This window comes from Sceloporus occidentalis, unplaced genomic scaffold, assembly GCF_023333645.1.
Source record: "Sceloporus occidentalis isolate IW3139 unplaced genomic scaffold, rSceOcc1.0.p SCAF_1, whole genome shotgun sequence".
Taxonomy (NCBI): domain Eukaryota; kingdom Metazoa; phylum Chordata; class Lepidosauria; order Squamata; family Phrynosomatidae; genus Sceloporus; species Sceloporus occidentalis.
The window spans coordinates 141,816,284-141,838,630 of record NW_028316981.1 but is presented as its reverse complement, the minus strand read 5'-3'; the positions used below and the strand labels follow the sequence as shown (position 1 = coordinate 141,838,630).

General features: G+C 44.6%; 1 protein-coding gene across 3 annotated transcripts in view; it reads left to right on the top strand.

The window, feature by feature from the left end:
• The window catches only part of FAAP100 (FA core complex associated protein 100), a 29,164-nt gene extending 12,056 nt beyond the window's left edge, over positions 1-17,108 (top strand). For 2 of the 3 annotated variants that reach the window (XM_089539799.1, XM_089539787.1), the window contains exons 3-9: positions 811-1,736; positions 2,991-3,144; positions 3,989-4,794; positions 6,914-7,050; positions 12,914-13,030; positions 15,144-15,230; positions 16,105-17,108. In XM_089539799.1, coding sequence (XP_089395925.1) covers positions 866-1,736; positions 2,991-3,144; positions 3,989-4,794; positions 6,914-7,050; positions 12,914-13,030; positions 15,144-15,230; positions 16,105-16,230 — 2,298 coding nt within the window. In that variant the 5' untranslated portion in view covers positions 811-865 and the 3' untranslated portion in view covers positions 16,231-17,108. Of the gene's footprint in view, positions 1-810; positions 1,737-2,990; positions 3,145-3,988; positions 4,795-6,913; positions 7,051-12,913; positions 13,031-14,115; positions 14,226-15,143; positions 15,231-16,104 lie in introns of those variants that run through there. The other variant, XR_016282452.1, reaches the window with a different exon arrangement.
• Positions 17,109-22,347: the final 5,239 nt, after the last annotated feature.

Here is a 22,347-nt window from a genome sequence, read left to right as displayed (position 1 = left end):
GTCTAAGCCTCATAGAAGGGCCATGGCAACTCCCTTTCTGAAGAAACTGGCCAAGAAAAACCCATGATAGGATTGCTTTAGGATAGTCATAAGTCAGAAAAGACTTGAAGGCACACAACACCAAGCACACCATGAAAGGTAGATGGGACAGCCTGGATAGTAGGTTTTCTATATTGGTAAGCTAATGATATTTTGCCCCGCCCACCACACACTCTGGCCTTATTTTCCAGAATGCCCCATGCAGTTTTTAATTGTTTGTAGCATGTTCATAGAGAGGCAAATCTGATGAGGACTGCAGCACTGAGTGGTTTGGGGTTTATTCTTCCCTGCCCTTACCGTACTATTTCACCAGTTCAAATTGCTTGACCACTATGTGGCAAAACACCTTGCTCCTTAGCACCATAGCAGTTGTGTGTGTCCATGCTGGAGCTGTTGTTATCTGGAAAATTATACAAGTGGGTAAAGTGTTAAAGCCCCTGCCCTAGCCCACAGCCTAAATCTTTCCTTCTTGCCCTCTGCCCACTCAGTTCCTGTTTGTGAATCACTTGTGTTGTCTCAAAGTTGGCCCTCCACTGCTCTTGTTTTCCCATTCCCAAGCTCTTTTTAGAAATGCATGTGAATCTTTAAGGCAGCAGAAGTGTTAAGCTTTGGAACCACCCTTTAGAGCAGCAGCTTTCCTTCACTTTATCCAGCTGGCTGCTCCTGAATTCAACTCTGTGAAGCGAATGCTAAACATTCTGATTTTTTTTACTTCATTTCTGAGCATTACCCTGTGGCTACTCTGAGAGCTTTTTCTTGTTTGCTTTGAAGGTTAGCGAAGCGAACGGATGGGGAGGAAAATGACTGCTACTCCAGCATTCTCCCCATGGGCTCCAGTGCCTGCACCTTTCCTGATGCCACGCTTTGCACCTTCACACTGCTCAGTGACGTCCTCGTCACCCTCTCCCAAGTCCAAGGGAAGTGGTGCATGAATCTCCATGAGCTCCCGGGCCCTGAGGACCAGGAGAACTTGCCACGCCAACCCATCAGCCATGTGGACATCACCACCAGCACCAGTAGTGATGGAGACATGTCCTTAGCTCACTTTCTTCCAGTCTTGTGTTGTGCATCCTCTCCAGATGCCAGTGACCACAAAGAGGGCCTTCGGCACTCAGGAGGCTTTGTGCTGGAGGAGCCTCTCTTTAGCCTCCTCTTTGGTGTAGATGCTGCCATGCTGGATTCTCCCATGATTCTCTGTGGCTTCCCAGATGGGCAACTGTGTTCTGTGCCCTTGAAGGCCTTGAGGTCTGACAACTGCAGTCATGAAAACTCCCCTGTCAAGATCCTTCATCATTTGGAAGAGCCAGTTGTCTTCATTGGGGCTTTGAGGACAGACCGGAAGTCCCCAGATGTAGAAGAGCTGCCAGCCTATGGAGACTTGGGCTGTGATTGTGTTGTGGCCTTGGGTCACTATGGGAAAATGGTGGCCATCAAGGCAGCTTCAGGTGAAGAAGTCAAGGTCCCTGAGCTCCGAGAGTATTACTTGCAGGGGCCTGTTCTGTGTGCAGCATGCAGCGGGGGGAGCCGCATGTACTACAGCACCCATTCTGACATCTATGCTGTTGATCTGGACAGCAACACCCCTGAGGCTGAGAAAGTAGAGGACTCACCAGGAACCCTTCCGTCAGTTTTGTCTCCTGCCAGCTTGAGTATCTGCAGTGTGGTGGCACTTTCCTTATCTTCCCGGGAGTCAGAAGGTAAAAAAATGTAGTCTGAAAATTACTCTGTGGGAGAGATAACTTGGACATTGGGTTGTTGGGTGCATCTATGAATGCAGCCCTCAAAATTGCCACTGGACAGGAAAAAACTGATGAGCTATGAGGGAGACTTGCTGTGGCCACCATGTGCCTTTGCCAGGTTCTGGTTCTAGTCTTATCTGCTTTTTTTAAAAAAACAAACAAAACCATGCCCATATTGGTTTATGGTGTGGTTACACACAGAAACAATACAGACCCTGTTTGCTTCAAAAACAGGACAAGCAGTGCTGAAGGCTCATCTGCTGCAGACTACTTCTCCTAGGCCAAATCTGGCCCTGAGAGAGGTCCCATCAGCTCCTCAGTTATTAGTGCAGAGGCAGAAAAAGGGTATGATTGTTCAACATATGAGAGATTTCAAAACTGTTCACAAAGAGGAGAAAACCAAGATAAAAAGCTATGTAAATGCCTAAAATGCCTTAGCACTGAGGCCTGACACACTGCTGAAAGGAGACCATTCCACAGCATGGCTGGTACTATAGAAAAGGCTTGTTCCACTGCTATAGGCCACAGGAAAATGATACAGGCCTCCCATTTCAAGCAAAGATTGATTCGCATATGTAGTTCATCTAAATGAATCATTTGTGGTCTCTAAATGAGGGGTGGTTAATTAATAATAATAATAATAATGTATTTATATTCCGCTTTTTCACAGGGAATGTGTGGCCTTGCATATGTTGTTGGACTGCAGCTCCCGTCAGCCTTCGCCAGCAATGAGAGATGAAGGGAGTTGTAGTGCAGCAACATCCGGGGGGCACTGTTCTCCATCCTTGGTCTTGATGCAGGGAATACATGCACCTCCAGACATTTTGGATCCAGTTATGATTATTCACTTATCCTTCCTTCCATCTCATCTTGGAGTGCCTCCTTGTGCCAGGTTCTTGGCTATTTTCTCTTGAGAATACAAAGTAGAGGGGAACTCACAAGACAGTTTTGTTATATGATCTTGCTTGCTAGGAAATGCCTTGCATGTAAATGTGAAACAAGCAAAAGGCTCAGGGTAGAGCAGTTCCTACAGAAGTCATGTACTCTGTTGGTGGAACATCTTTTAATACTTGAAAAGTAACCTATTTTGTGAGCCGAACATCTTTTAGTGCCTCAGAAAAGGGGGGGGGGGATGACAGTATGTGGAAGGGGGACCGCAGCTTTCTTGTGGCCAGTTCCTGCTCCTGCTCTGATTCATGTTGCTCTTCTCAGGTGAGTCGGAACTTCTGGCTTTATCTGCTAAAGGCCGCCTCATGACCTGTGGCTTGTGCAGTCCAGATGATACACAGCCTGTCAAAATGAATCCAGATAAAGCAGGACAAAGGATCAAAGAACTGCTGTCTGGAATTGGCCATGTCTCAGAGAGGTAATATCAATTTGTTGTTGACTGTGTACGTATTTGTGTGTGTGTGTGTGTGTGTGTGTGTGTGTGTATACATGTGTGTGTGTGTGTGTGTGTGTGTGCATTTGTTCATGCAGAAATGTTACACACTCATGCATTAACAAGTGCCAAACTGCTGAATTGAGATGCTCAGTTTTGCTTAAACCTGCCTAGATTATCCTGCCTGACCGAGGGAAATGGGACTTAGAGATCAGATGGCAGTATTACTGCTAAAACTCTTCCTATCAGTTTGTTAGCTCTGTTGCCAGTTCTGAAGAGGGACATGCCTTAGCAAGAATGATTAGGAAACTATTCTTGAATATATATGTATTTCTTTTCCACTGGACGTGTTATGGTATATTGATTTGACTGTGGAGATTTTTGCATAGCAAAAAGTTAAGGCAGCTATGATGTCAGCAGCTATGTCCTTGGATGTGCAGGTTGAAGGGAGACAAGAGGTGGGAGCCTGGGGAAGTTGGCTGTTCAATGTTCCAGTGATGGTGAACCTTTTACAGACGGAGTGCCCAAACTGCAACCCAGACCCCACTTATTTATTGCAAAGTGCCACGTCCCTTTGGCTTTCTAGTAAGAAACTCTGGCAAACTGTGCTAGGGCGACAGCATGTGTGCCCACAGAGAGGGCTCTGAGTGCCTCCTCTGGCACGTGTGCCATAGGTTCGCCATCACTGGAAGCCTTTGTGGAGTTAGTTCCATTGGCCTGATGCTGCTTTTCATCTCTTTGCTTTCATATTCAAGCCAGATTTTGACCATTTTAGTTGTGAAAAATTAGAATCAGCACAATCCAATATTTTCTCTTTTGGTCTCTGCAGAGTGTCATCCTTAAAGAAGGCTGTGGACCAGAAGAACCAAGCATTGACATGCCTGAATCAGGTGATGAGTGTGAGTGCAGCTTTGCTGTCGAGCCAGAATGGTCAAAAGCCTATCACTTGTACCATTACTGCCCACTGGAGCCACATCCTGGTTCAGGACACCTTGGCAGTTTCCTGTATCTTGGAGAACCTGAGCGAGTGCAGCTTGGAGCGAGGCTGGACCTTCTGTGTCCAGCTGTTTGCCAGTTCCTGTGACTTTGATGAAGGCTCCTCAGATTCTGCTACTACTTATACCTTCCCCATAGATCAGCTCCTTCCTGGAAACAAGACGGAGGTGACCCTCCCACTGGGCCCTGCAGAAGGCTCTAAGATAGAGCTACCTTTCATAGTCTCCTGTTCCCTCTACTACAGCCTACAGGAAATCCTGGGCACTGTCTCGGAGTCCACTGAGCTGCTGGATGACCTGTTTTCTGATGATTCTCCAGGCCTTTGTCCAGACAGAGAAGGCATCTGTCTGCCCTTGAAGGAAGTCACCGTTGACCTCCTGCAGTGCCTTCGCTTGGAAAGTGGCAGCAGTACATCTGATGGGACCCTGCCTGCAGCTGCCATATCACTGCCTGGGGACCCACTCCACACCTTTCTGAAATTGTCCCAGATGCAGTCTGACCTTGAGAGCATTGAAGGGAATGATGAGCTAGTTCCAAGAGCACTGAACACTCTGGGAGAAGGTTACTTGGCTCCCTCGGTGGCTTCAATCAAAGTGTCCTCTGAGCTGCTGAGAACTGCCCTGAAGGACTTCTGTGCAGGTGTGGGATTCAGACAAATGCAGGTGTTCTGGGTGCTTTTCCTATGTGAGAGGTTAGCAATGTGTCCCCCTAGGCTGTTTTTGCAGCCCTCAGTCCCTCCAGACATTCCCATAGTGCCCTTTTTCAGAACGGCCTCTCTGGAAGCCTCCAGGAGCAGCAACTCACCTTTTAAATATGTAGCAGGAGGTTCCAGCACTGTTTAATATCACAAAATACTAATTTTTCAAAACCAGGATTGAACTTTTTTTGGCAGTCAGTACAGTCCTTGGAGGGTCTCTTTGCATCAAATGTCCCTCTGGATCTATTATAGTGGCCCACCCGTTTTAGTATTTACAGGCTGTCCCTTCACTGGCAGTTTCCAGATGAAATTTACAGATCTTGGAAAAATTGTTTTTGAAGACAACAAATCCAGTTGGGGGAGTTCTGAGAGTTGTAGTTCTAAAGCTCTGGCTGTTCTGAAGCTGTTGGAGGGTGGTGATAGAAGGGGAGAAGGGGAGAAGTTCACTTGGCAACTGGTGAGGTTAACCCATTCTTGGGAAGCCTCAATCTGAGGCCAGTTCAGCTGGCTGGCATTTTGTATTTGTTTCATCACACTTACATCCTGCCCTTCCTCTAAAGAGCTTCATACATATCTTTCCCTGTGGTGTCTGCCCTGCCCCTTGTTCCCACTTACTTTCCTGGGCCAGACTTGCTTTGCATCAGTATTAGATTTATGTGAAGTACTTTCTGAGTGGTCTTTCTTCCATTCACTGATGAAAATGCAAGCTACCCAAGTCAGTCTTTGCTTCTGCACTGTCTTTGGGCCAGAGTTGAAGCGACATGCAAGTGGCTTCAGATGGATTTTAATAAACTCATGACCATCTCTTTCCCAGCATCACCCCTGTGAACCTTTTCTGGAGAGAAAATAGTGGATTTATACTCACATGCCTCATTCCTTTGGATGTTTCTGCAAGATCCTGCTTGATCCTGTCTGAACCTTTTTTTAAAAAAAATGTATTTCCAGGCTACAGATGGGTGGCATGTGGCCACTGCTTTGCCTGGAAAAAAATAGTTGGTAGAATTCCAGGTGAATAATTGATATGAATTAAGGCCTTGTGCAGGACGTCTCCAGAGTAATGGGAAACCATTTCCTTCACTGATCCCAGAACTGGGATTGAAATAGGATTCTTCTTCTATCCATCAGCACTTGGTCTTGAAAGGCCCCAAAGAGCTATTCTAAGCATAGGAAAATGGCTAATGGAAGGGCCTGGGATTGAAATTCTCCAGTAATACCTTTTTTAAAAAAATCATTTTTAACATTGTTAACAAAATTCATGCAGAATCTTTTCAGGGACCATAAGAAGTTAGAAGAGGGTGTCCTGGATGCCTATTTTTACTGCTCACCAGCACTTTCAATTCTCAAATGCTATAGCAGAGGAGACTTGTCTAAAGGTGCTCAGTGATGAATGATTTATTAATTAAAAAAACCCAGTGCTTTTCAGCCTGTGTGTGCTCTCAAAGACATTCTTCAGGGACTATTTGCAATTTACCTTCAGAAATTTCTGGAGCTGAAACATTTACTGGACAAAAAGAAAAATGAAGAAAGGCCTTTCAGGGTATATACAGGCTGTAATACATTGCACTTTTTATTAATAAATCATTCATCACTGAGCATCTTGTGATGTGACATCTGTTTTATGCTAATTGCATTGTGATCTCCCCAGTTTTTGTTTCCTCTCAAACACTATAGCAAGACAAGGGAAGCTTTCCAGCCAAAGTAGCAGCAGCATCTGAAAGGGAATTTCCTGGAGAGACAGGATGTCCCACCTACTTCGGACCCCTAGACAAGGGGCTCCACCATAGTAATGTGGCATCTCCACCACTACATGTCAGTGTTCAGAACCTTCCAACTCTCTGGCCAGGGGCTTCCAAGCTCTGGAGCATTCTGTACCAGACTAGTTCTTACATTCAGTCAGGATGTCAGACTTCCATCAAAGCAGGCTTGTGCCTTCACTGTGGCCATATTTTGCTTGAGAATGTGGTCAGTGCCCTCCCGGTCTGTTTGGAGAGTAAAGGCCAATCCACCAACCCCAGTAGCCCCAATCATTATGTCTCCCTCTCTTTTGTTGTTGTTGCTCAGATGTGTCGCTGTGCTGTGCTGTGCTGCGGTGGCTGCTGGCAGAGAACGTTGAGGCGGATTCCCTTCGGAGTCAGGAAAGAGCAGAAGTGCGAGGGCTGGCCCCGGATGGAGGCGAAGTGCAGCTGAACATCCGAGAGGCAAGGCATGAGTTGCAGAAGGGGCCTGTAGAAAGGTGCAGGTGGGGTCTTGCAGCCAGAATCTTGAGTGGGCTTGATTCAGCTTTACAAGATCCACTTGGCAAGTCCTGTCCTGTCTTGCCCTGCCTATGGAGTTAGCCTCTTGACTCGGGCTGCTGGAGTCAATGTGCAAATGTAGTACTGCTTCTTATCTCATAAGATCTGTGAGTATGTCCCCAGTCCTCCTTATTTTCTCTGGAGTCTGGGGCTTGTTGCTACTCCTGATTAAAGTAAACTCACTGAATCAACAGCTGAATTATGAGTCAACACACATGTAAATCCCATTGAGTCAATAGGTTTAATCCAGGTTGGACTAACAGTAGGATTCAGGATTATGTATCTTTACAGCTGGACAAGAGAGATGTTCTAAAATATCTGAGTCAGAGGAGCAGAGTCTTCTCTTTGACCACCCTGCAATTGATTGAAGACATTTCCTTCTCGTGGGTCTTATGCAAGAGTTGGAGGATTGAGCTGGCGGGTCAGGGATTGTCCCATAGTTTTGTGCAGCACATCCACAATATTGCATGTCCTGTTCTCTGGTTTCTTTGACTTGGGAAATAACTGTTGCATGTGCAGACTAGAAGACCATAGTGGGCACAAAAATCTTGCTGGTTGGGAAACTCCACATGGACTGATTCCAATCTGTAGGTGTGGGTCCCCATCCCCAGTGTTAGAAGGAAATAAAAATCCCTAGCTGGCCATGTCTGTTAAATGTAACAATAATGGGGAGACTGCCAGGGGCAGTGTCTTAAGTTTCTGGCTCCAAACCTCTTTCATGGCTGCCATTCTTTCTTGGCAGCTTGACTAAGAAATGATGGATTAAATTGAGTTTAGCCACAGGACCTTTTATTGTCTTAGAAGCCATATTGACTCTCCAGTGTATCAAAAGGATCTATGCCATTTCCCTGGGGGCAAATTATACAAAAGCACATATTTGAGATAGCTGTGTTGTCCATGCAACAAAGTACAACAAAATCCAAAATCCACATTTCGGATACATTTATTAGGCCAACCATAATGCACAAAATACATCAGGCAAGTTTTTGAAGTTTCACTGGCTTCTTCATCTTCATCATGCAAGGATATTAAGAAGAAAAGTGATAATGTTAGAATCATAGACCTTTGTTTTGTCTCAGACGTTACCTGTTATCAGTTAAGATTGGAGGGATTTTGATGCATGCAGAGGCCACTCCCTTTCTTGGCTTTGTAGAGACTGGGAACAAAGGGCAATAAAACACAGGCAGTAAAATTTCAAATCCATTAGCAGCAGCAAAGTAACTTCCAATGAGATCCAGGCAGTCTTTGTTCCATGTGAAGTTAACTGCCCCCTTTTTTTTGCCTTTGGGTTGGTCCAGTAAAGATACTGTATCACTGTTTTGTGGATTTTGGACAAAAGCACATGTTACACAAGAGCTTTCAGACTGGCTGCTCCTGTTACTCACCTCCTGGTTCTAGCTTTGGTCAATCTTCCTTGCTTTGGACTTTGGAGGTAGGCCCACTGGTGCCATTTGGCTATAAGAGTGAGGTAACTGGCTGGCTTTTTTGTTTATCAGCATTGCTGCTTTTCCGTTCATTCTTCTGTGCAAAGGAGAGGCCAGTCAAGGTGGAGTTGCTGAGCTCTAGCTGCTCCCCACCCTTAAATCCTCTTGGAGCAGCAAACGGTGGGTGTTAATTGCTAGCTGCTTCTTTTGCCTTGGCTGGTTAACTTTACAGAGAGAAGATCGATTGAGCATGGCGGCAACTAGATTCCTCTGGCTATGCGCAAGAGAGTGTTAATAATGCCAGTGTGATTAGTGGCCACTAATTCTGTTCCCACTAAACCTCCTAGATTAAGTTTGTGCGGGGAGGACACATCTCATTGGGACATGGACAAGAAGCCACCCCATTTCAGCAAAATGCAAGGGCTGTTGTCCTAGTGTGTAAGCCAGTCTACTCTGGAATACCAATTCACATTTTAAGTACAATGTATTTAGTAAGTTTTGGCAGAACCCTGTAAATTAAGGGAAGATAGAAATAGAAAATTTCTAAATATATTAATTAAGTATACTAATCTGGACTCTCTTTAGGATTTGTGAAGTTTCTAGGAGAGAAGGAACACTACATCTGGGACATCAGGGATTGTCACGGTTGGGGAGGGAGAAGAGATGTTTCTGAGTGTGGTTGCATTTTTGTACATGTCCAGAAGGCTTGCTACTGGTTGTTCAAGCTTCCACTACCTTATCTGGGGCCAGGAGGGAGCTTTACATGATTACTTTATTTCATTTATTACATTTTTACCCAACTTTTCATTTAAAAATAGCTAACAAACATAATTAAAGTCAAATTATTACCATTCTACTTTTACATCTATTAAGTGTCTTTTTAAAAAAAATGTTGCAAGGTGTCTTACTGTAATTTTAAAATAATATAGATGTAAACAAAAAACCCTCAATCATCAATTATATAAAATTAAACCTTCACCAAGGATAACAAAATCAAAGCAATAATGAATTGGCATAATCTGTTGTTGTTATTATTATTATTATTAACCTTTATTTATGAAGCGCTGTAAATTTACACAGCGCTGTACATACAATCTTAGACGGTTCCCTGCCCTCGGGCTTACAATCTAAAAAGACATGACACAAAAGGAGAAGGGAGTGGTGGAGGGAAAGAGTAAGAGGTCCAGCAGTTCCTCTCTACCTCCGAGGCCTGGACCAAGGCAGATGGACTGGAGGGAGGGCTTGGCTTCATAATGGATGGTTAATCTTCTTCCAGGGAAAATACATACTCTCAAGTAGGATAATACATATACATAGCAATACAGGAAATGGTTCGATAAACAGGCACCAAAAGAACATCAAACAGTAAGCGACAATTATGCAATGCCTGGGAAGGCTTCTCTGAACAGGATGGTCTTCAACTCCGTTTTGAAGATGGTTAAAGAAGTGATGGCTCTTGCTTGCGGGGGAAGAAGGTTCCAGGAGTGAGGGGCAGCGAGTGAAAAGGGGTGAATCCAGGATGGGGCAGAGGAAATCCTGGGCTGAGACAGCAGACCTTGACTACCAGAACGGTGGGCCCGAGTGGGAAGGTGAGGAGAAAGAAGGTCTGATAAGTAAGGAGGGGCCAGTCCATGGAGGGCTTTAAATGTCAACAGCAGGAGCTTATACTGAATGTGGAAAGGGAGGGGGAGCCAGTGAAGGGATGCCAACACAGGAGAGATATGGTCACAGCAGTGGGCTGATGTGATAATGCGTGCAGCTGAATGCTGGCCAGAGATTAAAGGATGGAGGTGAGAAAGAGGAAGCCCAGCCAGGAGGACGTTACAGTAATCAAGTCGTGAGATCACTAGGGCATGGACCAGAATCTTGGCAGTAGAGGCGGAGAGATATGGTCGGATTTTGGCAATATTGTACAAGAAGAATCTACAAGCCTTGGCTGTGGTCTGGATCTGAGAAGAATCAAAGATAAAACCAAGACTGCGGGCTTGCTGGACTGGTTGAACAGAAATGTTGTCCACAGAGATAGAAAAAGAGTGTGGAAGGGCAGACTTAGGAGGAAAGACAAGAAGCTCCATCTTGGACATGTTGAGCTTCAAACGCCGATGGCGCATCCACTGCGAGTCAGCTGTGAGACAAGACGAAACTTGCTGTTCAAGCCTTGGAGAAAGGTCAGGGGTGGAAAGATATAACTGGGTGTCATCGGCATACAGATGGTAGGAAAAACCAAAAGAGCTAATGAGTTTTCCTAAGGACAGTGTGTAGAGAGAAAACAGAAGGGGACCCAGAACAGAGACCTGGGGAACTCCAACAGATGAGGGAACAGGAGATGAAGTCTGACCTCCTGCAACTACTGCAAAAGCTGCCATGTTGATTTCAATTTATTTGGCAACCCTATAAATGAGAGATCTTCAAGAGTAATTAAAACCTTACCCTATTTAGGTCTTGCAAATTCAGGACTGTGCCTTCCTTGATCGAATTAATACACATATAATGTGTTTTCCCTCTTTTCCTATTGTCTTCCATTTACCAAGTATTATCTTTTTTTCCAGGCTGCATCTGCACTGCAGAAATAATCCAATTTGACACCATTTTAACAGCCATGGCTCAAAGCTACAGAATTCTGGGATTTGTAGTTTGTTGTGGCATCAGAGTTCTGACAGAGAAGGCTAAATATCTCACAAAAATGTAACTCCCAGAATTCCATAGCATTGAGCTTTGGCAGTTAAAGTGGTGTCAAACTGGATTATTTCTGAAGTATGGATGCAGACCCAGTTAATCATGTAATCACATGATATGTCCAAAGTACAACTTCAATTTAGTCATTTTCGCTTCTATGGATTGTTCAGGCTTGATTTAAGACTGTTTGTCTTTTTATCAGTCCATAGTATCCAGAGAACTCTTCTCAATTACCACATTTCAAATCAGTTGATTTTCTCCCTGTCAGAGTTCTTTACTGTCCAGCTTTCACAATCACACTTTAAAAAAAATACTATGGCCTGAATGACTCTGACTTTGGAACTTAATGCTATGTCTTAACAATTGAGGATTCTATCTGTTTCCTTCACAGCTTCCTTTTCAAGTCTTAGTCTTCTGATTTCTTGACAACAGTCTCCATTTTGATTGACTGAGCCAAGACACTATTTCTGTGTCTTTGTTGCACACTTTAAGGTTAGGTAAATCATCTGTGGCCATTATTTTTGTTTTCTTACTATTAAACAGTAACCCTGCTTTTGCACTTTCTTTCTTAACTTTCATTGGCATAATACTAGTACTTAAATTAGCCAATCACATCTCTAAACAAGTCTGCTTCTTGACTCCCTTGCTCAAGCTGTTCAGCATTCTAAAAGTTGCACCAATGTTATGCTGCTAATATACCATCTGAACATTAAAGTTTAGATTATGTACAGCAACTTTATAATACCTTTGATGTCTGAGTTGGTGTATTATCTGTATTGGTTAGTTCCAGGTCCTCCCATCCATTTAAAAAAAAAGGAAGTTGGGATGCGTCAGGTTTCTTGTGCTGTTCTAAGCTTTGTGGTATGTATTTTTTTTTTTTCTGGCTAATAGAAGAGACAGTGACTATGCACTGGGATACTTCTTCATGGGGAAGATCCAGTGGACTTTTTCACTGTTAAGAAGACAAAAGTGCTTAGGGCAGTAGGCTGGGAAACACAAGGACAACAATGCTGTTCTCACCTTTGTCTTTATCTGGGTGAAGGCAATAAACCGTTTCCTTGCTCCAAATTCATATATATATATATATATATATATATATATATATGTATTTTCCCCCTACAGAGTTTTGAGTATGGTGTTGCAGAGCATTGTGGGAGGTACTGTGAGAAGAATATTTTAGAGCAAAAAAACAGGAACACTATTGGTTTACTTTTGTATGTTTTTGTATTTAACCTGCAATTTGACCAGTGATTGAAATTTGAAGTCATTTTTTATAATTTTAAGCATTGAGAATTGTTCTAGGATAAAATGATTAAAACCTAAATAAAAACAATTTGTAACCTCTCTGAAATAATATATATCTATTTTAAAAACTCCTATGAGTTCTGTATTACATATTTTCTAAAGCCTAAATGCTGTGTGACAAATGATTAAGTCTCACAATCAGTCTGGGATGGTAAATCGCAGTTCAGCCATAAACACACTTGGTGTCTTGGTTGCAACACCAGCTTCACTTTACCTGTAGAATGTAAAAAAGTAAAAGTAAAATAAAAGTAAACTAAATGATATGCTTTTTAAAACGATGATGATTGAGACACTTCCTTTTTAATGTTCACCATTCAGCAGACGTTATGGCAATTATGCTATGTCTTGTTGTTTTACCCCAGGTGGCTGTCAGTGACATGAACTCAGCAGGCCCCATCCAAGCTGTTGAGATTGTCATCCAGAGCTCCCCGCTGGCCAACATGTGCCAGCTGCACCATGCCGTGGTCAGGCGGATTCAGGTATGTGAGATTCTTGAGAGGAGTGGCTGGTGGGGTACGAGGAGGAAAGAACACTATATGTCTATCCAACAGCTTGTAGAAACTTGTATCACATCGGAAAACCTGTATATATTGATGACCATTCAAAGAACTACAGTTACAGTTAAACAACCTGTCCATCTCTCTCCTAATACTAGAATCTGGGGTCCAGTGAAGCTGAGTGGTGGTAAAATCAGGACAGGCAAGGGGAAGCACTACACAGCAGATAGTTATGCTATGGAAAATGCCACTACAAGATGTTGTGATGGTCACCAACCAGCTTTAAAAGGGAATGGGACAAACACATGGAAGATGAAGCTAGCAATAGATGCTAGTCATGATGATGACATCCTCCCTTCAGTAGCCTGTGCCTCTCAATACCAGCTTTTGGGGAGCATGAGTGGAGGGTGCCATTGTCCTCATGCTTTGCTTAGATACATAGATACATAGCTGATAATTGTTGGGAAAGAAAATTAGATCATAGGTGGCATTGGGCCTGATCTAGTAACACTGTGGAATAGGAGACGTGCAGCACCTCCCTTTAACCCCATCCTCTGCAAATTGGGATTAATACATGAAGTGTACCCTTAGTCCCTTACTGTGTTGGGTACTTTCAGGACACTTACCCTTGCCCTGCCCCCCAAAACCTACTTCTATCCATCCTTTTTGGAAGCAGAGTTGAACATAACTTTGCTTTTCATGCCAAAAAGCAGTTCTGGTCTGAGGTCTCAAAGGAATTGGTCTGCAATGAAAAGAACAAGCAAGAAGTGGGTGACTTTTTGCTTCTCTTTCTCTCTGTGTATCTTCACTACCACAGGTTTGCTGCCTTCACTATCTATGAATATAGATGTTTCCTTGCACTTTTCTTTCTAACAGTGCAGGACAATACATATTTTTCTCCTCCCGAAGTTTAGAAGGGCTCTAACTCTGGCACGTTTCAATGTGTTGCCCACGGCCATGTGGGAAGGTAGATTTAAAAAAACACCTTTTGAAATCCGTTTTTGCCCATGTGGCTCGGGCACTGTTGAAACCAATGAGCATGTTTTCCTTTATTGTCAATTCTATAGAGACATTCGTCACCAACTGATTAGCCCACTGCTGAGTAAATTCCCAGGCAAAACTGACTCCTTATTTACGCATCCTATTGGACAACAATGATTCTACAGTATCCCTTAAGGTGGCTAAATTCTGTTATATTGTTTGTAAACTGCGCCCTCAACTGTCAAATGGTCATTTTATTACCATGTAGAAAGAACTGTTTGATACTGTACATGTACAGTCTACCATCAGTTTATATTTTAATTTGTTATTGTTATATTGATATGTTGCTTGTATGATTTTGTTTTTATACTGGTCAATGACCGAATAAATTTTATTACACATTACATATTTTTCTGATTACATATTTATTTTCTTATTGACCCAGGAGATCCCCTTAAGGGAAAAGGGGAAAATGGAGATACTCTGTACTGTTTGGATCCTATGTGGAAAGTGCAGATGTTATGATTAGATGACTAAGAGCCAGATTTTATTCATACATTAATTTATATTCTGTCTTTATTCTTTATCTCTGTATTCTTGTGTTCCCAAGGCACCTCATTTGTTGTTGTTGTTCTGTGCCTTCAAATCATTTCTGATTTATGGTAACCCTAAGGTGAACCTGTCACAGGGTTTTCTTGGCAGGTGTCTTTAGAGGGGGTTTGCCATTGCCATTTTCTGAGGCTGAGAGACTGTGACTTGCCAAGGTCACCCAGCAGGATTCAAATCCTGCTCTCCAGAGTCATATTCTAATGCTCAAAACACTACACCACACTGGCTCTCAATGCATCTCATGGTATAAGCTAAAACAAAATATAGTTAAATGATGGGTGATTCAAAAGTCATAGAACAATTAGACAAACAATTGAATTAAAATATTAAAACAGTTTAAAAGACAGTTAAAAATAGTAAATAATGATAAAACTACAATTAAAAGACCTTCTGAAACAGGCAGTTAACAGGCAAAGGCCCAGATAAACAAAAAAGATTTCCAAGTTAACAAGTCTTGACTTGGCTTTAAATGAGTTGATGTTTCATTGTGTTTTATTTTACATAGGCTCTGGTTTTGGAGCAAGCAGCCCAGGAGTCTTCTCCCCCAGATATCCGTGTGCAGTACCTCCACCAGATCCAAGCCAACCATGAGGTAAGCAGTGTTTCTGCCCTGGAGCAACTCGGGTTCTTTCCATGTGTTGCATGAACAGATACTTGTCATGTATTTGTGCCTGGACTGTTTCAGGGAGAATGTGTGTGTATGTAGGAGGTGGAACAGGGTAACAGGAGGAAACAGGATAAAGTGGTTGCAACCACAATCCCTTGCACTTGGGCTGAGCCCTGGGGTTGCATCTGCACAGAGCAGGTTTTTTTGCATTTCCCACCTGCCTTGAGAGACCCCTCAGCTCTGTAAAGCCAGCCTACACCACCTTTGTGCTGGAATCTGGGTTGACAGAGTAAATGACAGGGAATGGATTTATGGCTTGTTCTGTAATTGCTGGGCTGAGACAGGCAGTTGGGCTGACCCAATCTGGCAGCGGTTGTGTTCATTCTGTTTACGCTTTCCATAACTTGATTAGTAACCCCTTTCCCTCTCCTCTCCCCCCGCCTTCTTTCAGCCTAGGGCTTACAGCACACATTTATATAATGGATTCCATATGATTCAGGAGCTGGAAATATAACCCTTTTGGGTGCTAAGGTTTTCACTTAAGGGCTCCCTTTTGGTTTTCCCCTCTTTCCATCCCTATCCACCCCCATTCAGCAGCAAGGAAAAGTGCCTTCCATTTTCTGCATTAATGTATGTCAGTGCTTTGGTGCTTGCATAATTTGCCAGCACTGGGGTGGGTTGGGATGGCAAAGACTGGGTGGGATAGGGCAAATCTCAAAGCCTAGGGATTTGGACCATAAATGTGGAGGAAGAAACCAAGAGCACTGTGTTACCTAGAAAGGAATCCTGCCTTATTTGGCTTTGGGCCAGCTTAATGGAATAGACCTCAGCACCCTCTGACACCACTCCTCTCTTCCAGATGCTGCTAAAGGAGGCCCAGTCTCTTCGTGACCAACTGTGCTTAGGGAACAATTCAGATGCTACGGTGGAGAAGCTCCTGCATGTTTATCGGCAGCTGCGCAACCCCAGCCTCATTGTCTTGTGAGCGCCAAGCTGTGGTTGGTTACCTGTCTTCAGGACTGGTCTTGGATGATTTCACTGCCATTTCTGCTCAGTGCCAGTGCAGGATGAAGGGGAACAGCTGGCTGTACACCTTGTGAACTGACTGAGGGCTGGTGTAGAGGCATAGCCAGGAGGAGGAAGAGGAGGAGAAATTCCAGCTGGGCAAGCCTGGGGTCCAAATGGGTTGGTTCCAAAGGCTGAAAGCTCTTGGGCTCAGCCTTTCCATTTGTCCTCTGTTTTCTCCAGCCACCCCCCACTTCTCACCTTTTAAAGTGGTCATTTCTTTTCTGCCAGGGTCCTGAATTCCTGTCCATTCTTGGCAGGTTTGATTGGTGCATTGTGGCAGTCTCACACACAGGCAAAGAGTTTGATCAGATGGCCTGTGTACAAAGCGTGTGTCAAGCATTTGTATGTACATGTGTGTTGCTTGGGTGGCCAACAAGGTGCTGTAATGGCTGTGGGTGGTGTGTTGTGGATCACGCTTGACGTTGCTAGTTTAGCTTCTTTTGCTTTTGGTGGTGGTCGCTTTGCTGTGGCAGGCCAGAGTCTGGTGAATTGTATGTGGGAAGGGAAGGGGGCAGGTTCTGCTGGAAATATAATCACTTCTTATTCTTTCCAGACAGCAACATCAAAAAAAGGGCTATGCCTTTAGCTGTGTCATATTTTTGGAAACACTGTGGAAAAAAAACCCTCAAATGTCATACAGTACACACTAAGTAACACAGAGGTGCTCTTAGTATGGTACCCCTTTTTCTAATGGGGCGCTTTGCTCCTTTTTCCAGTATTTGTCCTTTCTATATAAACAATGTACTTGTCTGTTTCCATGGTGGAGACTAATACACAGTTGTGTTTTTTGTTTCATTTTGTTTCTCCCCTCCCTTTGTGTGGGTGTTTTACTAATTTCCTTCTCAAAAGGACACAAATCTATCAATCCCAGTATTTTGTCAAACCTTCACCTGCCATGAGAGGCTGCCTTTGCCATGCAGTCTGTCAGCATCTCCTTTCTTTCTCTGTCTACCAGCAGGTCCTTGGGAGCTTGGGGGCCTTGGCTGCAGCCTCCCCACTGAGCTAATGCTGCCGCGTCCACTTTAAAAGCTGCCTGCTCCTGATGAATAATTGAAAAGCCATTCAGTGCACTTGCTGGCCAGCACTAAAGGCCATTAGGAAATGCTCCAACACTCAGGGGTGAAAGATGGGCGCACTCTCCTGTTGTCCGATCTGGAATAATTGATGTTGTGTTTGCCCTCTGACCTCCAGTAGACTCTTCACCTTGAGCCTCAGAGAGGCTGTTTGCAGGCAGATGGGAGCTGCTTTCCATCCCACGCCCTCCTCCACTGCCGCCACCCCCCTTGAAGCCACTACTAGGTCAGCCTGCAAATGGAAGTCAGGGGATGGAAAGAAAGCAGCCATGGCACTAAAAGATGAGTGTTTCTCCTTTGCCTTCTGCAGACCTTCCTTTTGAATCTTGCAGAACAATGGCAGTAGCAACAGCAGCCCACCCATAACCTTTTTTTCTTCTCCAGTCAAAGTTGGGGTGATGGGATGCCCCCACTACTTTTCTTTCCAAGAACGTTTCCCTCAGGTTTCCTCAGTACTGCTCAGCCCCCTTATATAGGGGCTACGCAAGAACCACGCCAGCTTCCACAAAAGTATGGCACTTAGAATTGGCTGCTGAAAGGGAGGGTGGAGTAAGGGGCCTCTGTGTGTGTGTGTGTGTGTGTGTGTGTGTGTGTGTGTGTGTATGTGCATTCATGCATGTGCTCACACTCTTCAGTGCTTGCGAGCACTGAACCATAAGGACGGAGAGCTCCTGCCTCTTCAGTTTCTCCGTTTTCTTTCTCCCTTCTCTTAATATATATGGACACCAGCAGGGGCGGGAAAGGAGCTGTCCCTACAGAAAGGTCCCAAAGTGTCATTGTCTTCCCCTCTGCCTGCTGTGAACCAAGGTGGCCAGGCTGTGTTGCTGGGTGGAGTGGGAAGGAAGGAGGGTGGGTGGGTGACCACAACATTCCCTCCTGTGTGGGTTTGGGAAGGTTAAGGTTTAGGCGGTTGCCGCTGGTTGGTGTCGGTTGCGATTACCCACTCCAGTGCGCCCACAGCTTGCCTGTCTCCCCCTCCTGCTCAGTGAGTCTTGAATGGAGGAACTGACAGATCTGGGTCTTTGGGTTTCCTCAGCCACCCTGCAGGACTAACCTAATTGGATTCCAGCCAACCGCCAGTCAGTTGTGAGCACATACAGAGAGCCGAAGCCCAACGGGTTCTGTGATTGGTGGGAGCTGGCTCCACCAGGAGCAAGAAAAGCCCTTTTTCTGATATGCTTCTTCCCTACTCAGAGGAGGTGGATTCACACTGTGGAGAGGACTCTTTCCAGAGCTGGAGAGAAATAAAGTTGGGAGATTGAATGTAGCAAGCAGCTATTGGGATTCCTTACTAGACCCCTAATCACTCCTAGCCCAAAATGGAGGGCATGGTATTCAAAGGCTGCTCCCTACCTGGCCCGTTCTGCCCAAAGAATGCAGGTTTCCAGCCGAGAGGAACCGGCTCTCCAGCAGAGTTTGGACGTGCTAATTTTGGGGACTGCCAGTAGCAGTGCTGGTTAGGATGTTCTGGAAGTTGTAGGTTTTGTTATTGTTTAAAAGTAACTTTCCAAGCCTCTGCACTGGAATCAGAATCCCAAGTGTCCCACTCAGTATGTCACTGTTTCTCTTTGCTTTCATGGAATTTCTCTTTAAGCTGATTATTAATGAGTTGCCTGAATGCTTCTGCCTGCCATGGCAACTGCTACCAAATTGAGCCTTGGTCCTCTGTTGCTCTGGTCCACCATCAGCACCAATACAGTATTTCATATCATGAAGAATTAGGCCAGCGAGAGCACCTGCTTATCACAAGCAGCAGCAGCAGTACCTTACCTTGCTCAAAATTTTACAAGGATGGAAGGAGCAATTGTCTGTAAACCGCTGTGCTGGGAATTCTGCTGCAATCTTTGGGTGGAGACAGCTTGGATTTTTGTACTATCCTGTTGGTGCCAGTAGGGGTCATCATAGCACCAAAATGATTTTCTCTTTCTCGTGTGTGTGTGTGTGTGTGTGTGTGTGTGTGTGTGTGTGTGCGTGCGTGCGTGTGTGTGTGTACATGTGTGCATGCACACACACGGTGTGAGTTGTCCTTGCAAGCAGCAGGTACAGTTGAACTGTTATGATTCCAGGTTGGTTTGCAGGCTCAATGCTAGGAAAGGCCAATTTGGGCTGTAGTGGCTTTACAGTGAGCCTCATCACATTTTTCTCATAATTACAATAGGATGTGTTTCTTATATTTAATCACTGGATTTGATAACCTGGTGGTGGATCTTTCTTCCAGCTGAAATGTGAAGCTGCTTCAGCCATTTGTGTTATTTCCTCATTTCCTACCACATGCTGAACCCAATAGCACCTTTGTGTACTTGTACCTCTTCAGCATTCTGTATCCCAGGATCGAAATTGTGTGGCCCTCCAGAGGTTGTTGGACTGCTGTCCTCAGCAGCCCTAGCCAGCATAGCCAGTGGCGAGGAGTGCTGGGCTATGTAGTTCAAAACCACCTGGAGGGTTGCATTATTTCCATATCTGCTCTATCCCTTCTTCCCAACAGTATCAGGAAATGAACTCTGCTGCTAGAGTTCAGAACGTGCTATATTTAAAAAACCCAATAGCTAATCCTCTCTAGAACTTATTTTCAACATAGTTTACAGATGTATCCTGGCTTCTGTAGGGATATTTTCAAGTCTCTGTTAAAAGGAACCATGTGATAGAGTTGTCATTGTCTACAGTACTTGTGTCCCCCCTCCCTTTTTTTTTCCCCCTTTCTTTCTATGGTCCAGCAGACTCAGTGCCAGTCCTTGACCATGTGGACTACAGGAATTTACAAATGTAATATGGACAAATCTGCCACAGGTTCTAGTGGTTCAAAATCCTGCTTAAACCCAAACTGTGGGGCAACAGGAAAAAAGTGACTCTATGTGTGTATGCATGTATGTATGGACAGTGGATCGTGCTGGCTTTCATATTAGCCTGTGTGGCTTTCACAGTCATCCAGAGACAGGCTGAGCTGATGATTGTTTGCACCAAAGTTCTAAGTAGGCTTATGTTTTGTAAAGCCCAGTTCGTTCAAACTGAGGCTCTGTCCTTAAGAATGCAGCCTTTGCTTTATGGATGCTGTGGTGAGGCATGATAGAACTACAAAACTTGGGGTTTTGTGCCGTGGCCAGAGTCTCCTTTTTGTAGCTCTTCCTTGCAGAGTCTTTGAATAATTGAAACAACCCACTGCATTTAAATAAATGTGTCCATTCGGGTTTCCCTGGGTGCATCTAGTTGTTCAAAGGCATTGGGCAGCTATGCAGATTTTCCTCTTTCCCCCAACCTTAATTGACTGTTTTGTTGCTGAGAATGCACCAGAGCTGGGAGAGGGCTGGAACAGTGTTGGTCCTGCTTTAGGCAGGCTGAGATAGCTGCATCAGGTAACAGATGGGAGGGAGCAAGAGAGTGGAGAATAAAGTAGTGTGTGCTATAGGATCTGCCTTGTGCCCAGTGTAGCTCTCAGTGGGGTAGCATCTTGTGACAGAAGATGGGATGATGCTGGTCCCGACAGTCCCAATTGGGTTTCTGTATGTAGAATTAGGGAGGGCATCATTTGCCTCAAGAGTCAAGCAGCAAAATGGTTTGCTTCACCACTGATCTGGGCCTCCTTCCCCCACCCCCCCACCCCACATTTTATGTTTGAGACAGAACAAAAAGCATCTGCTGCTCCTGGTGCCCCTGGGATATTGCACCTACCTGCTTTCTTGGAGCATGGGTTAGAAATGTTTTGAAGTTGTGGGTTTTAAAAGATATGAAAATACAGTAGTCCTTATGAAAAAGTGTGGTTTCTCTACTGTTGGCTCTGATTGGACTAGAAGCAGATTGCTTCCATTTCAGGAATTCTGTGGGCCTCTGAAACTGTCCATACTGAATCAGCACTATGGTATTATCACCAGGAAACTGGAGGATGCTTACTGTGCAAACAAGCATAGCCTTTGCACTGCTTTCCTTCCTAGTGCACCAACTCTCACAGGAGGATGAAATGGGTGCACAAAATGTGGATATAAAAGCAGTGCGTTGTCCATTGTAATATTGATGCTGCTAGACCCAGTAGTGGGGAACTTGTGGCCCAAGAAACCTTGTGCAACAGTGCCCATCAGTCTGCAAGCTGACACAGGCAATCCTGGTGCATGATGTGCATTACAGTCCAGTCTCTGAAGGGCCCTACCCTTGCCACAGTAAGCAAGACAGGTGGCAAAATCCACAATATTAAATTCCATAGAAATTTAGGTGAAAATGGTATAGCTACCAATACAGGAAGAGCCTCACGTGGCTGCTAAAGGAGAATCCCATCCTTGAAACTGCCTTTTCTGGTCAAGGGTTTTATGTCCTGGGTAGGAGGGAGGGGGGTTGCTGGCAATGTGCTCCAAACTGCCCTTAGAGGGAGCTGTTGCTGCTTTTTGCTGCTCTGGCAGGATGAATAATTAAGAGCTGCTTGCTGTAGCACAGTTCTTCCCCTTGGTGGGATCTATGGTTTGGCAAACAGGAGAACATTTAGAGAAGGCAAAAGCTCTTATGTTTAATAGCACAGGGAGGCAGTGGTCTCTTAATGATTGTCACAAATCCTCCCCCCTAACTCATATGTACCAGCTGTGACTTCTGGAATCTGAAGGCATCTGGGCTCCCTTTCCCCCTGACCATATAATTTCACAATATTCCCTCCCCTCAAGAGATAATTTGCCAGATCCCAACCCTTGTTTACTCAGATGTAAGTGCCACTTGGATCCCCCAGAAATGTGTCCCTCTTTTTGATAAGAGTCTGTTTGCATACTACTAGTTTTGCATACTTCAGTATAAAGTTGTTCTTCCTACTAGGATTCTTCTGCATGGGGAAAAGGGGTGGTTTGCTCAGGGTTGCTGGTCTTGGTGACTAATGCCCTGTTGGTACAGGCACTATTTTCTCCTTATATGGTCCTGCCTTGAGCTTGTTCCATTTCCTTTTCTTGCTAAGAACTCCCCCAGAGCTGTCTTTATATGGGTTGGGGCTGATG